Source organism: Montipora foliosa, chromosome 3 (assembly GCF_036669935.1).
Source record: "Montipora foliosa isolate CH-2021 chromosome 3, ASM3666993v2, whole genome shotgun sequence".
Lineage (NCBI taxonomy): Eukaryota > Metazoa > Cnidaria > Anthozoa > Scleractinia > Acroporidae > Montipora > Montipora foliosa.
This window is the reverse complement of record NC_090871.1, coordinates 2,180,816-2,198,315: the sequence shown is the minus strand read 5'-3', so window position 1 is coordinate 2,198,315 and position 17,500 is coordinate 2,180,816. Positions and strand designations below refer to the sequence as shown.

General features: G+C 37.1%; 2 protein-coding genes across 3 annotated transcripts in view; both read left to right on the top strand.

Annotated features, from left to right (window-relative positions):
- LOC137996434 (coiled-coil domain-containing protein 81-like) overlaps positions 1 to 14,152 on the top strand; it is a 15,965-nt gene extending 1,813 nt beyond the window's left edge. Inside the window, exons 4-15 of one of the 2 annotated variants that reach the window (XM_068841821.1) lie at positions 1,574 to 1,830; positions 2,081 to 2,160; positions 3,159 to 3,391; positions 7,863 to 8,139; positions 8,426 to 8,603; positions 8,884 to 8,958; positions 9,083 to 9,115; positions 9,474 to 9,557; positions 10,325 to 10,410; positions 11,000 to 11,078; positions 12,595 to 12,821; positions 13,228 to 14,152. In XM_068841821.1, coding sequence (XP_068697922.1) covers positions 1,574 to 1,830; positions 2,081 to 2,160; positions 3,159 to 3,391; positions 7,863 to 8,139; positions 8,426 to 8,603; positions 8,884 to 8,958; positions 9,083 to 9,115; positions 9,474 to 9,557; positions 10,325 to 10,410; positions 11,000 to 11,078; positions 12,595 to 12,821; positions 13,228 to 13,492 — 1,874 coding nt within the window. In that variant the 3' untranslated portion in view covers positions 13,493 to 14,152. The remainder of the gene's footprint in view (positions 1 to 1,573; positions 1,831 to 2,080; positions 2,161 to 3,158; positions 3,392 to 7,862; positions 8,140 to 8,425; positions 8,604 to 8,883; positions 8,959 to 9,082; positions 9,116 to 9,473; positions 9,558 to 10,324; positions 10,411 to 10,999; positions 11,079 to 12,594; positions 12,822 to 13,227) is intronic. The other variant, XM_068841822.1, reaches the window with a different exon arrangement.
- A 1,621-nt stretch (positions 14,153 to 15,773) lies between these two features.
- Positions 15,774 to 17,500, top strand: part of LOC137996433 (uncharacterized) — a 3,399-nt gene continuing 1,672 nt past the window's right edge. The window contains exon 1 of the mRNA XM_068841820.1: positions 15,774 to 16,009. Within this exon, the coding sequence (XP_068697921.1) occupies positions 15,818 to 16,009 (192 nt within the window). The 5' untranslated portion in view covers positions 15,774 to 15,817. The remainder of the gene's footprint in view (positions 16,010 to 17,500) is intronic.

Sequence of the window (17,500 nt, the reverse complement as noted above, 5' to 3'; positions counted from 1 at the left end):
CCTAGAGTGTTTATATATGACCGCGTGTATTTTAAATTGTTCAGTGTTGGTTGATTACCTCTGACAGAATCGTACAGCTTGCAGAGCTTTAACAATGAAATGGGGGTGTGAAACTGTCATATGTATTGTTCATGTATATTGACTCCATAGTGTGACAAGACGAATTAAAGAGCCAAAATTCCTTTTTTCTGTAAGCACAAATGCTATATCTTTTTTATGTGTTTATAGCTGTTAGTGACTTCGGCGCCCAGAAAAAAAAAATCATTCGAATCCTGACACTTCCGCTTCAATTTTCCTCACCCCACCCAGGCAAAGGTCAAATCCCCCACTCCCCGGGTACAGAAAACAGTCAAATTCCCGGGGTTTGCTGGGGAGGGGGAGGGGGGGGAATGTTGAAGTTTTGATTTGAATTTAGAGGAGAAAGTGACGTCAAAGGCTCACTACATGTAGGTTAAGAATGCAAATAATGCATGTGTAAGCCACCACATTAATATGCAGCATGGCAGTTTTGGGCTTTCAGACTTTTAAAACTCGTGTTTTGCATATATATTAAGCTGCATTCACATGCTGAACTTTTATTAAAGCTAGTGAGCCTTTGACGTCACTTTTCCCTGGATCCAACTCTCTGAGGTTCAATCGGTCAGTTTTGAACGTGAGTAATGACGGACTGTGAAATCCAAAACTTACACTCTAAGTAAATGGCCTTTGGATAAAGATCAAAGCTCAAAATTTTGCCAGTCAGATGTTAAGCAAGCACACTTTAAAAATCTGTAGGAAAAAAGGAAGTGATTTCTTTTATCACAAGGGCACTTTAATGTCCATGAAACAAAAGAACAAAGTGAACATAACGTTATACCTAATTAGTGTTGCCTAATCAGAATGACAATGGTTCTTTTGTTTTTTCGTCCGGTATATGAAAGTTCACCAACTTTTTATTTTGACTTGTCTTTTAGCTTAATAGATGACTCATCTTGTTTTAACAAAATATAATTTTTACTTTAAGTTAACCCAGGGGTTTCAATAACTTATGAAATAGCCGTCCATGATAGCCCATTGAAGGCAGCAGTTTGACAAGTTTATGATAGCATTTTTAGTGAAAATCAAGACAAACTAGCCGGCGGTGTGAGGCAAAGCAGGCGGCAGTATACCGCCGGTAACCGGCTTCTATTGAAACCCCTGAAAGACTGCTGCTAGTTTAATAAAATATATTAAATAAATGTTATTTTGCAAAGTACATGTAATACTGAGCTCCCATCTCGAAATACCCAATTGATTTAATTTCTTTTACCTACCGTAATTCCTTTTAATTAATAACTTTTCAAACACAGTCTGAAAGGATAAGGAGTGGAAGCCTGATCAGAATGCTGGCATTGCTGCTCTTAATTGACGCAAACAGAGAAACAAATTACATGAACGAAACTTTTCACACCAACATGCAAATTTAATTTGGTTCAATGACCCCTTCTCTGCTACTGCCCTTCCTCCACACACCCTTATTCAGCATCCTGACACAACCCTATTCTCACCCATTTAATAACGATGATTGTGTTGCTGCCTTCAATTTACTTTGCAGGTCAAATACCTGTTGTACAGCTTAATTTTGCTGCTCTCTCCAATGAGACCCCATTCAACAGGGACACTGTTGAAAGTTGTGTAAAAGAAGTCCTCCAAGCCTTGAGTCGTTCCGTGCAAGCTAAAAGGAATGTTGAATTTCACTTTGCTGGGATAGGAAGATTGTCAATAAGAGAGTCGAAAGTTAAAATGAAGTTTTACAAAGAGTTTCTAAGGAGTATGGATGGCTCTGGCAGTCTGGTTCATGCCTTGTCTAATGTAAGGACATGTAATTGCATCACCATGCATGCATGCTACATGTAAACTGCATTTTCATAATGTAGGTACTATTATTATCCACTGTGAATGTGACGTGACGTTCATCATGTTTTCACCCATTTTAAGGTTCTTTTGTACGTATGGAATAAAATACCATTACTTTTTTTACGAAATTTATTAATTTTGTTGATGTTGCAGTATCTTAAAAACTCTTTCACAAAATGTTTAAATTTGATGTCTTTATTTACAGCGACCTGGTACAGCAGACTCTGTTTTATCAGAACCAGTTAGTCCAAGACCACACACAAGTAATACTCTAGTGTTACCAAGGTGGGTAAAAAAATCTGCAAACGGGCAAATCTCCATAATTTGCAAAAATATCACAGCAAAATTTAAGTAATCTTAGGACCGATTTACACGGTTTGATTGTTATCGTGTGCGACAAGCTCACGGCAGGCCACGACATTACTTACGATTGTGCCAGCATTTTAAAACATGTTTTAAAATGCTGTGACATTTTTTCTGACGTACACAACAATCGTAAATCATGTCATCATAGGGCCTGTCATAAGCTGTTGTCGCATGCGACAAAAATCGTACCATCTAAATCGGTCCTTATAGTTTTTAACATGTGAAGGGGAATCTTATTATATGGGAGAGTTTGGCCTCTAATGATTTAGGCAATCATTGGAATATTTTTTGAAAACATTATGTAATGAATTATACACCTTGATGGAGTTTGATTTACACTGTATGCATAAATTCATGGTTTATTGATCAAAGTGAGTTGTATCCAAGGAATTGGCAGCTGATACTGTATTGACAGGCATCTGTAGATAGTTACATGTAAAAGGAATAAAATATGAAAAATTATTAAAGTGTAGTATTATAGTACTGCATAGTGATAGTGTAGTGGATAGTCCTGGTAAGTGTATTCAGTCATTAATATGGGGAGGCTGTGCCCCAAGGTCCAACCCCTTACCATTTTTGACAGAAAAAGGGACCCCTTTCATATATGGTACCTTCCATTGACAAATGGTACCCCTTTCGTATCGTGCCATTTTCATGTAGGGTTCAACAAATTAAAACAGTACAGTCATACATTTGTAAGGTAATATTGTGTGTTCAAAATATTTTAAAAATTAATGAAGGGCCCTTTTAAATACCGGTACCTAAAGTACAGATTAATTTCCCTACCCTTTCATAAACTTTGACTTGTGAAATGATCCCTACTCTTTCATATACCTGAAGCATGAAAAAGGTAGCCCTTTCGGGAGTAGCCGCCCGGTCATGAAGCTTTAAATTATATACAATCATGTACTTCTCAGAATAACTCCTGGGGAGAGTGGAAGCCCAAAAAGCCCAGGCAAAGAGGGAATGCCCACTATAGCAGAGCTGGAGGAGGAGAATGGTGAAAACATTGTAGTGAGAGAAGATGTAATAACTCCTGACATAGAAAGACCTCAAGAACAATTGACTGACAAACAAAAAGGAGAAGCTGGGTCCATACCTGTAGTAGAGCCAATACTTGGGGAACAAGAGCAATCCATTGAGGAGGATGGTCAGTATTTTTCCTAACCTACATGTATATGAATTGTGTGTAATAGCATTTGTAAATATTAGATAGCAGTACAGTGTAATATTATTGTTAATCAATAATATTTTTCCTTAAATAATATATTTTCTTAAATCTTAATTCTTTGTAAAAGTTTCCACAGTGACAGTAATTTGAGTGCAGTGTTGTTACTACGGGGTTGAAACTCAACAAAACTATCTATCTGAGTGTCCATCTAATTTGGACCAAGGAATTTTCTACTACAAAGTATGATTGTGATATTTATAGTAGAAAATCTATAAAATCAACAATTTTACCTTCACTTGCATTTTCAGTTAACTCATGCCTAAACACATTGCATATCATGAGAACTTAATTGTTATTGACAATTCAGCAAGCTTTTGAAAAACTTTATTGAATTTGAATCAGACAAAAGAAAATGTTAGAAAAGCTTATGAAATGTTTGGAAAAAAACCCTAGTTCAGACTGTTACCAGGTACTAATTTTGAACATGTAATATGTTTTTTATTGCCCTCATTTTGATGTCATTAATATTTTATATTCCACTCTTTGTTGAGGGAACAAAAAGCCTCTAATTAAAAGTAAGCCCATCCTCCCCTTTGAAGAAACTACATGTAGTATGATCTATTGAAGGAAGTCTCATCAATGTTTGTCATTTATCAGTAACACTTTCAGCAAGGAATCATTAGTTTTCGTTTCATTACTGCAAATTACTCCAAAGGTTGGAGCTATGTGTAGTCCACCTACATGTACAAGTACATATAAATTATATACCTTTTATGCAATCAAACTGGTCTTGTTTCCCTGAAAATATTGTTATCTTAGAAAGTTTCATTTTCAATTGGTGAATGGTTACATAGTACAATGTAGGTATCATAGTATTTTCTTTTTTTCTAAACTTAAGTTAAAAGTTGATATTTAGCATTGAGTACTGGTAATCTTAAAATGTATTCATGTACTACATGAACTTGGAGGATACAGAAACCAGATAAACACAAACATGTTTATAGGTATATACTCCATGGGAGAATGGCTACACAAAAGCAGTATTTTATAAAAATTATGAACTAAGGAATAATATTTTTTATTAAACATACATGTACCACAGTGACTGTACAAACCATAAGGATTTGAAATGTTTCTTAAGTTGCACTGAATATAAAGTTTCATCACAGAAAATTAATTTTGTCAGATCAGCTTTTTTAAAAGCAACTCTCAATCCAAAAGATAAACATTTTAGGCTTTAGAATCTAATATTACATGTATGCAAGATGGAAATTTTCATGCATTAATATGAGACAAAATTAATGGTTCAAAAAGTACACAGAATTAGCATTGTCTTTCATAGTGTCTTCCTGTGTTTTGAAGTTACATGTATCTTGCTGCTAAATTTGAAAAGTTGATTGACTAACTGTTTGGTGTACAATCAATAATTAATTGAGTGAAATGCAGCAGTACTATATAGCAGCTGAACCTGAACTGCATGTTGGAGAACACTCATAACAAACATGCAGGCATACAAATGTAATGCCCTGAACATAAAGTTGCAATTTATCAAGTCTTATGTGAATGAATAATCTGAACCATGTTCACAGCATGTTCAAGAATACCTGCTCCACTTGGAAATGCTTACTACGATAAATTTCAGAGTACATTTTCAAGAATTTTTAACTTACTAGATCCTGCTGATCCATATCACAGTGACTTCAGAACAGGTAACAGTACATGTATCTCCAAGAAATTTCTGTGATAAGCACAAAGCATATGACAACAAATGATACTTCTTGCAAGGATTTAAGCCTGCTTAGAGGTATTACTTGTACATGATTGTGAATTTTTTCCCACCATAAATTTTCATCATCAAGTTTTTGTTTATGACTACAATTATACACTGTCAGAATTAAGACAGTGTTGCTATGGTATGTTTTATGGAGATAACAAAGAAGGAAAGTAAGTTACTGTAAATTTTTAGATCCAGCAGCTCTTTAATACATAAAAATATGGACCTTTAGAACTTTATACCATTTACTGACTTTAAAGTTCAAACCAACTCAAACCCTAGTACTTAGGTCTTAAATAATTTTATATACAGTGTACAACCAGAAACTTGATACTGTTTATTGCAAACATTTAAGGGCCACCTTATACAGTGTATGTAGATCTTAATGTGTTTTGTCAGCCTTAAAGTTAATGGCATCCCAGACTTACAGACTGGTACGCATCATTATAATAATTATCACCAGTATTATTTCCATAACTTTGGGACAATGACAAAATCAAAATACATGTAAATTTAAGACACACAAACCAACTTTTTAAAGGTCTTTGTTTTGTCATTTTTCATGATGGTGATGGCATGAGTAATGCTGAAACATGTCTATAAAAGGTTGGTTTGTGTGTCTTCAATTTATTATTATTATTATTATTATTATTATTATTATTATTATTATTATTGTGCTTAAACTTCCACTTTGTTTGCAAGTGCGGATCGTAGTGAAACTGCGGATTACAATAATCTGGGCAATTTCTGTTTCAAATAGACTGATGCTTCATTTACGGCTATGAAAAGCTTTCACTATTTCACAGTTTTGTGCGATTACCCATTTTTGTCATTTTCTGATCACGTTCATCCTATCAGAGAGTCCTACATTGTTTAACTTGTGAATCAGTTCTTTATGGTACCCGGCCAGAAAATCAAACACTTAAATTAACTTGAATAACATTATAACCGGGATACAATCTCTTTAAGCTTTCCCTTAAATCAGCATATTTCTCTGTTTTCAATTTGTCTCGTTCTTGAATCTGTCCGATGTTACATACAGTTTCCTCAAATATGAGCCACTGGCGTTCTTTCTTGTTGCATATAGCGATGTCCGGTTTGTTGGCAGCGTCCTTAGGAACGACGTCGAGGTGTAGAGGAATGTTCCATAGTACCTTTACTTCTTTAGTCTTATTATTATTATTATTATTATTATTATTATTATTATTATCATTACTATATATGATTATTATAATTTATTATTATTATAATATTACGTGTAGATGAATTCAATGTAATGATGATCGTGAAAGAAGTTAATTTGGTTACTATTATTATAAAAACCAATTCTCTACATAGGTCTAAGTATTCTATAAAAGGAAAACACAATTTAGTAATTTAATAACAGTGAATACATGCAGGTGTCAATCTAACAATAAAATAGACGTTTTGTTTTAATTATTAATTTACTCGTGATAATAGTGAATTTATTGAGGCTGGTCTATCACATTATTTTTGCAATAAATTATGCATGATTATTGGCGGAAATTATTCAGAATTGAGTCAATGATATTTTCATACTTAACTGGTAATTCCTGTGCCATCAAATGATATTGGTACATTGCTATTAGCAACATAATGTTTAGGTTTTCTCTCATTAAGGGCTTTGAAGCCTCAATCACCTTGTATTAAAGTGCAGCAGAACCACTTTTTCTGTCATGATGACCATTTGTTATAATCACAATATTTCATTTCCATCTTTGTCAAAAAAGAAAACAAGCCTTGTAAAAGTAAAAGCTGCATCTCCAGAGTTTTCTACAAACTGGAAGCAAGTTAAATTTGTTCCAGGGACACAAAGATATCTTACTCCTGGGTCACTACCAAAGGGGTATTATGTGATCATAGCCAAATGTAAGCTAGATTGATGCTTTTCAAATAGTTTATTTCTGTGAAAAAATTATTATATATTAAGGTACTTTATTCTAAAAGATATTTTTGGCTTTAATATTTATTTAACTTACATGTATGGCCTTTCTGGATGAAAATTATTATTATATAACAAGGTGGCTGTAGTCGCTGTTTTTTTCTTACTAATAATTATTGTTGCTGCTGCATTAGGATATTTTCTTTAGTATTATCATTGCTGATACATGTATAATGCAGGAAGATCTCAGAAATCTCAGATGGACAGGGATCATAACTTATTCCAAGATAAATATGCTGAATTGGTACATGTACTTGTATATAGCTGCCAGTTAAATAAAATCCGCAGTCATTTGCTAGGTTAACAATATGTTGCCAGAACTGTTTCTGTCTAGGCAAGAAAAAAGAATTTAAATGAAGGCCTTTTTTACTGTGATACAAATGAACTTTAATTAATATTTTGTTTACTGAGTTTCATATATTTCTTTATTTAATTCACCTTGTTAGATAAACTGCTTAAACTGAAAATTGTGGTGAAATGAAAGACAAAGGCTACTGTTACAAATGCTACGTTTAAACATGTTTATACTCATCAGACATTGTTATAATAATATTTCAAGCTCATATATCAACTCTTTTAAAGTACATTGTACTCAGACACATATTTTCATGGGTAACACATTACAGAAATTACTGGTAGTAGACATAAAGATCACTAACTGTTCAAAGAACTGTTCAAAGACTTAATTTGTGTAACAAACTTTTACTCATCAGCTATTCCAAAGAGTCCATCCAGAATTTCACCTGCCAATGCACCACGCACTCCCCTTCAACCTGCCAAAGCTACAGGTGTGGTTTACAGTGTTCCAGAGGCTGTCTCGACACCACCTCCACCTCTAGCCAGGAGTCCTTTTAGGGCAACTCCCCCCAAAGGCATCAGGGGATCAACAGTCTGTAGGAATGCAAAAAGTCCCACTCAAGATGCAGACAAGCATGAGCCCTCAACTATGGAACCAGTTGTTGACACAGTGCAGTCAGCATCTAGATCGAGGTAAGCAAAAGGTTTTTAGACTAAGAGTTTTCATAGGTTTGTGATCTCTGTGAGGTAAAAATTTGTACACTGTGTACAGTAGCTGTAATAACAGCACTGGAAGAGGTAGCGCAGTCCAGTGGTGAGGTTGTTGGATTTGTTTGTGGTTGCACATATATGGCTTAAAATTTGCCTCTCTGACCATGGCATGGGTTTGTCTGGAGTAGACCTTGATTGAACTCTGCCAATCTCTGTATTTAGTTTACTGGTTGCCTCCTGTACATCTACTTGTTTGTTTAAATTTTAGTAGCTGTAGTCATGGCGACAAGGCAGGACAAGAGTTGTGTTACCTCTGCCACCAGCGTGCTCAGAAGAATATTCCCATTTACTTTACGGAGGAGCGCCGTCAGCAGGAACTGGAGCAGGATCGTCTGCTACAGCAATACCAACAGCAAAAGGACTCAGAGGCAATTTTAAAGGAGCAGGTATGGTTAACTATTTCTGCTTCAGTTCAAGCTTTATTGTGATAATACATACCAGTATATATTGTACAGAAATTGTTCCAATAAATTGTTTTCAATTACTCAGAGGCAGGCACAATTTTGTCCTTTTAAGAAATTGACTCAGAGTCTATACAGATGGTTTGGCTTAAATTTGGGTTTGTTTACTTGTTTTCTTTCAATGAGAGTTAATTGTTAACCACAGAGCAATTTTAATTTCTATTTACCAGTTTTGAATTTTCCTTCTCATTTGATTGCACTGTAGGCCAAGAACTTTGACGACCGTTCTTACAACCAGAAAGTGGCAGCCTTTAATCTTGGTGTATCTGAAGCAATTAAGGTAATTCACCGCATCAAGATGTCCAGTGCCCAGGTTTTCAGTTATAAAGTGGTTGTGTTCTTTAATAATTTGAAGGCAAAGTGAAATGGATGAATTCTTGCTATCTTGTTTTTTTTTATTTCAGACTAAACTAAGCACAAGACCAACAGAATTTTGTGTAAGTAACAAAAAAAATTATTGGATAGATAATAATAACATTACATTTATGTATCTACATGTACATGTAAATTTTGCTTTTGGTTGCAATGCACTACTATAAACCTGTTTGATACATTTATATCATAAAACAGTAACCACAATAACAAAATCCCAATGGCATTGGCATAATTTTAGTAACCTAGTGTACAGCAACCCAAATCCGTGAATATCATAACGTACTCACTCCGCCACTATTTTAATTTATCATTTGAGCTTTTGTTAATGATAGACTTAATAAGGAAATCATCTCTTTTTACTTAGTTACTTGTAATGATTATACGTGTAGTTTACCAATCTAACTGTGTTTTCCTTTACAGAGATCCTACTTGTTTCAGAACAGGCCCCTTACACCTCCTCGGTATTTAAAACAGGATGAGTATTGTAAAGATTTGGGTAGCCAGGTGTGTTCTCATCTTCAGGATTATCTTGGTACTCGCTGTTTCTAAAACGATTGTCTAAGCTAAAGATCATAATAGTTTAATGAGCAACTTAAACAATTGCCTAACAGCCGGAAAAAATCTACTCTTGAATTGGACCTGCACACTGCTCAACCACTGCGCATGTCAATTTGGAGTTCTTTCTACATTCAAGAACGATTTTCTTGACGAGAAATCGTTGCGGTTACATGTAACGAAACACCTTTAAAGCAGCTGTAAAGAGTGGAAGCCAAAAAAAATTTGCAGTTTCTTTACAAAGCGCTTAGTTACTGCTCTGAGACTATTTAGTACCTTCTGTTGTGACAGAAGAAAAGGCTAGAATTTTAAAACTTAACAAGATTGCTTTTAAGGCTTCTCTTTCATCAAGTGCTCGCCTTGACGGAATAGGCCAAAAATTTATTCAGACGTTCTTCATGCAAAATTTGTCACCGGTTTCTTGGATTCTAGGGATTCATTATTTTTAACCATTTCTAGTCTTTTTGAAGAGTACTGTCTGTACGATTAAGGAAAGAAGTGATCATTGCACTTAACTGGATAATTCAAGCAATTGGCTCTTACAGGCACCTGAAAAATTCAGGTGATTTCAACGGGATTCGAACCCATGACCTCTGAGACAATTGCTTGAATTGTGATGATCACTTCTTTCCTTCAACTATATTCTACACTTCAAATGAATACATTCATATCTGCAAGATTCCTGCGTTTAAAATTCGTTTTTTTTTTCTTACCAGGTCGTTTCAAAGTATAGCAAACTCTCAAAACTGAAGAAAGAACAAGCGTTTCTGGAGAGACTCGAGCAGGTTCAGCTGGCAGAGGAGTAAGTAAAATGTTTTAGGGGTCCTTCATTCCTTTCGCTGTCTTTTTCGGCTGTCTAGGCTGCCATTTTTAATTGATGACAGCATTGAAGGTTTTCGCTGTGCACTCCTGTGTATCATCATCGGTCTTTAAAATACATAATTAATATAGCATTACAGCAGCTAGGCGGCAATTACTGCTTGCATGTCCATCGTTTAAATATTAAGGAATTTATAATTTTCTACCAAGGTGCGAAAACTTGGAATTCTGAAGTACCTGTTCTTGTCGCTTTTTTACTGACCTTACAGAAAAAGATGTTAAAACTAACAGTTAAACAGTCCTTAACTGGCTCAGCCAAAAACAGTTGAGATCCCTCCCCCCCACACCGACTTGCAAGCTCGAAGGTTGCCTAATAAAACTCCTCTCGCCAAAAGCTTGAAGGAAAAATTCCTGAGAAGCCAAAAGAAGTGGATGTTGTTGTTGTTGTTGTTGTTGTTGTTGTTGGCACGTACATTGTACATTTAACATACTGTCAAGTGGGACTTTCATTTAATTGTAGCGTGGATCCTTTCGTTAAAGTTTGCAATTGAAAACTGATTTTCTGGTTTCAGTTTGGCTTTGCAACGTGAACAATACTTGAGAGAGAAGAAGGAAAGCAGTAATGCTTATCGTAAAGCATTGGATTCACAGGTAAACCATTTATCTTTCATGCACCTTGATCGTCGTTGGTTCTCAACATTTAGAGGGATCATCCTTTGACTTCTGAAATTGTTTTATTCCAATGCATCCTTTTTTTTTCACAGCGAAAAATGTTATTTAATTTTGCTGAAACTACATGCACAATTTAATCTGCACGCTGTTGATTTTGTGTTTTGTTTCAAGTGTTCAGGTTTTCGCATTTTTAAAAATTAATTAAGGCTTGTTATATCTAAGATAAGGTGCTGTTCTTGGAATGCAGGTTGCATTTATCAACAATACAATTCAGTGGGTCGACTGCAGCATTTGGACTACATTATTTACTGAATTGCTTTTGTTGCAACGGGAAAAAACGGGCAAAAATGCAGGACGCAAGCGAAATTCGACCAGCTTATGTTGTCATGCAGCTAGAGGAGATCTTTAGTTAGGCAAAGACTTACAGGTTTAAAACAAATAGTGAAAAAAAAACAGTTTTTATAAGTAGATAGACAAATACACGAGTATGAACATTGTACTCAATGTATTTACTTATTAGAAAGTTCTACTTAGTGTTACCTTTGTTTAGATTTTAATCAGGAAAACAGGCAACTGCTCACTGCGTGCATCACCTGAGCTGTTACGTTTACCAAAGCCACAGATTATTGTACCTTTCTCACACACGTTAGAACTGCGGCTACAGCGAAAGCCAGGAGGAAGAATGGTAGAGTACAGTATATTTATTTAGATTAAGCTGTCGTGTGTCGTTTACTGATAGTGGAGATCAACTAGTAGTTTACGATAGCTTAGCATTCACCTGTCGTGAGTAATAGTAACATTTGGCATGGAAGGGGTTTTGAGGAAGCGATTCTGTGTTCTGTGAGATCGGTAGCCAGGTGTATTTTCCTGGTAACTCTCACCGTGATACACTTGATCTAGGAGACCAGCTGGGGCACGTTTCTCGAAAGTCCCGAAACTTTACGGGCCATTTTCGGGTGTCACAATTCCCTTTGTATCTCAAGAACGGAGAAGATTTAAGTCGTCAAACTTCACAGTGAGTTTGCTTTTTGTTACTTTGTAAACATGTTAAAAGATCGGCCTTCCAAAATGAGCGGTTGGCAGTTTCTCAAATGGCTTTTCGGGCCCGGATATTTTTCGGGACTATTGAGAAACGGGCCCCAGTTGTTCAAAAGGTGGATAACGCTATCCGCCGGATAAATCACTATCCAATGGATAGCGCATTTGATTTCGCTATCCATGGATAGCGCTATCCATCTTTTGAACAACTGGGGCCGGTTGTGTGGAGAAAGCATTGAAGAAATTTGACTTTCTCTAGGATAAATAACCTCACTCACCCAGGATATTCCTTGCATTACTAGGAAGTGACGCATACGTTGACGTATAGCTTAGATAGAGAAGATAACTCTTTTTGACGATATGTCAGTAAAAATTTTGTTGGATTGGCATATTCCGCAAGGAACAAAACCCCTGTAGGTGTGGAAATGTTTTGATGTGACTTTTTCTCGCACCTCAGGTACGCTGCAAACCTCTACCAATCCCCGCACTAGAGCCGGACTCCAGAGCACCAATCTTCGGCGTATATGACGCAACTGATGAAAAGCTGGTTGAGCGAAAGATGCGCGCTCATCAGTTGTATCAGGAGCAACTTGAAATGGTGGCTCAGAGAAAGAGGGAAGCTATACTAAGGGATTTACGAAGTCAAAAAGAGGAGTCCAATATGCTGGAAAGAACACGCAGAGAGTAAGATACTTTTCCTCTTTGTTCTGTCAAATTACTTTATCATCCAAACAACTCTCAGAGTGTATTTTCACCGTAAAGTGTAATATTATGAAGGATACGAAACGACGGACTAAACGAAAAAAAGACACTTTACTCTCCACTCGCCCCGGTGATGTCATCACTGGAAAAGGCCTTTGTGTCTCATTTAATTGCCAATTTTGTTAATTCTGTGTTATGTGTGCGATTTGTTCAAAGTAAAATGCGCAATAGAAAAGGGCAAAATGTGTTTTCATAGGCAGAGAGATTATAACGTTTAGACGTTTTGCGGTCACTTTGCACTGTAGAACTGTCGCTAGTACTTAACCAGCTTTTCCCTTTTTGAAGTATACATTTGCTAATAATCACATGTTCCATTTTTATTCCGCAGTATTATTCTGGACCGCGCCCTGCGTCATCAAGAGCGTGTGAACGCTCGTCGTTCTCTTGAGGAATCTTGGGCTTCCAATGTAGCTCGTAAAAGAGACCTTGATCAAGATGAACGGCAGCGAGCTCAGAGTCCAGGAATGTTAATTCATGAACAATGTGATAAATACCACCGATGTAAACAGTGCGGCAGACGCCCACAGAACTGTGGTGAATCGAATGTGTGGAGCGAATCTCGGTACATCCCTGGCTCAAGGCTGATTGTTTAAAACGCCATCTCCTTTTTCATAAATTTCTGGAATTAATTTGGGAACGATTTACGGAAAACTACCAAGTAATGGTAACCTTATCCCTTCAGGAAAAGCGTGGAATCTTATTTATTGAGGAATCTGTATTTGTATTATGGTGTCAATGCAAATGAGGGGAGATACATAACTCACTTCTTCTTAACAGATAGATAGAGTGATCAAGATGAGTGAGCAACCGTGAAGCTCATTTGACATGGAACATTTCATCTTTATGACCTATTATCGTTTCTATATTTCGTCTTTTAATTCGCGACATTTTCCTTTATGACATCCTTATAACTATAGCTCAGTTTCTGTTAAAGATTTGCTTGGTAAGAACTTCAGTTCGTGAGGCCTGGCTTCGTTTGTAGATGTTGTTTAGAGTGAAATATTTGCACATCTGAGTGATCTGAAATGTAGCGCACCGATCTCAGAGGAATTTTGTTGTCGAAATGGTTGTAATGCAACCTGGCTCGGATAATCACCGTTAAAGTCTTTACCGAAATCTTACGAGCATGCATGGAAGAAATAACGATTGTCATCTTTTTACTCTTTGGGATAATTGTACATACGGATCTGTAAAAAAGTTGTTCTGTACCGAGTAACATTGTTGGTTTTGTAGTAAAAACTTCGACAACCGCGGAAGCTGAATTTTCTTTAAAACGAAAGAGAAAATTGTGATAAACAACATCGTCGCTCTTTGGAGGTAGGGTGCCCGAAACATCCTGGAGCTTCCACTATGGGCAGCCAGCTCCAAGATGGAGACTGCACCGATGGCTGGCAAAACCTGACAACCCAGCCATGAGCCCCCACGCCCCCGAGAAGAATGGGCACCCGTCACACTGATACACAGTGGAAAGCAGAGGGTGGGGAGGGAGGGAACAAAACCCGCTAAACGCTCCACACACAATGCTCCTACTTCCCGCCACACTGATAAATAAGCCCAAAGCACGAGGTATTCCACGCATGCGCAAGTATACTAAAACCACTGACCAATTGGCTGCAGTCGCTCCTAGTTGTTTACTTGGTTAAACTTCGTTTAACCTCATTGAAAACATTACGTATTGATCAATCTTTCTTTATAAGCCACTTATCATGATTGAGAACGCGGTTTTGTAGTAAAAACTTAGACAACCGCGGAAGCTAAATTTTCTGTAAAACGAAAGAGAAAATTGTGATGAAAACATTACGTATTGATCAATCTTTCTTTATAAGCCACTTATCATGATTGAGAACGCGGTCTGAAAAAATAGCCTGTGTACAGCCGCCCACTCTCCGATTTTTTTTTTCGGGGAGTAGGCGGCTCCTGTTAGTGAATGAACATTCAAGTAGACCCGACGAGCTCTAACCTCGCCTCTGCCATGTTGTCCCAGTCCTCCAAATTACTTCACCAGATCACCTGCATGTCCATGGGGACATATATTGTACCGTATTCATTAAACGTGCCTGGTTTGCTGGGTGTGCTCAGTCTTGCGGGCTCAGAAAACCTGGTTGAGGTCATTGTTTGAGGTTTTTCGCACGAAACGCGTCAGGTTCAATCAAACAATGAGGAACAAACACGATGCTGGTGTTTGACAGGACTCTTTGGCTCCTTGCCCAAGTGTCGGTTCCCTTTAAGAGGTTTCTAAAACCCATTGTATAACAAATTCTGGGAGTCAAGCTAATCTCCGCGAAATGATAGTAATTACCAAGATGAGATCTAACGAAAACAAAATCAAAACGTATCATCAACAGCAGCTAGCAGATTTTCATGTAAACAGTCGATTTCTGCACGGAAACAGTTTTAGCAAACAGTCTCTAGCGCCATAGTACTCCAAATGAAGGATCTCCGTTCTAGAATTATTTACATTCTAATTGCCGGCCCTCAACATCCCTCTCTAACATTTCCTTTTGTTAAGAATAATCTGTTGTTGACAACTTCCGATTACAATTAACCACTGGCTGAAAGGTTAGGAATCGATCCAGCTTAATTAGTGGAAATAAGTCTTTCCGCCAGCTTCAGCGAAATGTTTACGAAAACTGGCATTTTGAAAATAAAGATGAAAGTCAGGGTTTCTTACAGAAAATTCTGAAGCAGTTAAATGAAACGAGAACCGTGGGAACTTTAACCTAGAAGAGATTGGTATCTATCCGTCTCTGCTAAAACAAAATATTGGTATAAATAAAGATACATCGCGGATAGTTAGTTGATTGTTATCACAGACAAGCACGCAGCAAGGGAAGAACACCTTGTCAGAAATGGATGGTGTTAGGAAGCGAAAAAACCAACGCGAGAGGAACAGGGCAAAAGCTCTGAGGATTAATTTCATGGAGCTGAGAAGACGTCTCCCTTTTCCCGAAGAACAAGCAAAAACAAGAGCACAAATTTTAATAAGTGCGGCCGAATATGTTGATGCACTTGAACGAAGAATTTGTCAGATGCAAGACTCTCAACTCGGTGAAGGTGGAAATATCGAAGAGGAAGTCCGTATGAGCCTTCCAGGCTGCAGATTTTCCACCGTAAGTTTATTGCCTTTTTTGTGTACTTTAAAATCTGTTCCAGTCACAGCCAAGAACATCATCGCTAAACAGTCCTCTGTGTTTTCCCAACATTTTAGCCGCACCCTGAAATACTTTAACGAATGCACCCCTAAATGCATAATTTCTTGTACAGAAATTTCCAAAACTCTTGCTGTAGTACATTCCGAATATTAAGGAAAGAATATGTTTTCGCTTAAAAAAACCTTTATCTCTCTCTCTCATTTAAACATAGTATAGTGTGATAGTTCATCGAAGAAAACAAATGTAACTCAGTCCAAAACGTAGTCATTCATTGCTAAAAATGTGACGCATTTGATCAAGACGTTTTTCTCTTGCAACTATCTCAAACTATATAAAAAGGCCGATGTCGTAACAAGTTTCACTCAAATAACTCTAAATATGCACTTTCCATTATTGCTTATTGCGAAAATAGGAAGAAAAGTTTCAAGATACTTTCGAAATATGTTCGGGCAAATATGAGCAAAGGTAACCCCTCAAGAGGTCCTGTCAGCTACTGTAGCTTGATTAACTGCTAATAAGACAATCGTTTAAAAACAAATGACTTTCCCTTGGGGATTGACAATCAATGCGTTTATTATCAGCATTATCAGCATTGGCAGTTTCAATTATCAGCTATTTCTTTCACTCTGTTCACTCTGGAAAAAATTCCCGGATTCTTAAACTAATACAGGGATTCGCAACAATGGTATGAATAGTTATCTTCATAAAGTTTGCGCAGCGAGCGTATGTTTTCAATAGGCTATAGAAACGGCTGGGGACGAGTTTTTCGTATCCGAGTTCAAAGCCCCATGCACCTAAACGTTTAAATTTCGGCAAAAACAAGTTTTGGAACATGTAACATGCATGTTAGAGAAACGGCGTTACCCCACTTCTCTGAGCGCCCAATTTTTTACCAATGTGGCTAGGATTCTATCACCGGACTCCGCTGAACCGGACCTACGATTATCGGACATCTTTTCTGGCATCTTTTCTGACTGCGCCAGCATGTATCTTGTTGGGCGTCTGGGATGTCTGCTATCGCTCCCCGACATGATTTCCCCCGATACCTTAGAAAGCGAATGGTTGTTTTTTGAACGCGTTCTTCACTCTTTGAGTAAAGTTCCCTTCTAGCCCGCGGTGTTGTCTGGAGCTCTGAGGCAATGTTAGGACACATTATAAATATGTCATCACTTGACATTTCAGCCATTGCATTTTGCACTGAGGACATGTTATATGAGCCCAGTTTAATGGCCAAACTAAACTGCTACGAATCTTCAGTAGCTCACTTGTTGCGCGTCCAAAATAGTGATCAGAAGGTCATCATAAGTTCAACTTCTCTTTGGAGCACATGAATTTCTTCGAATTATGTCCTTGCCAAAACTGGAAAAAATTATCATGAGAACTTAAGCACTTGTAAAGAAGATAGCACTCTAGTGATCTCTAGTGTACACCGCAATCGCACGGTCATGG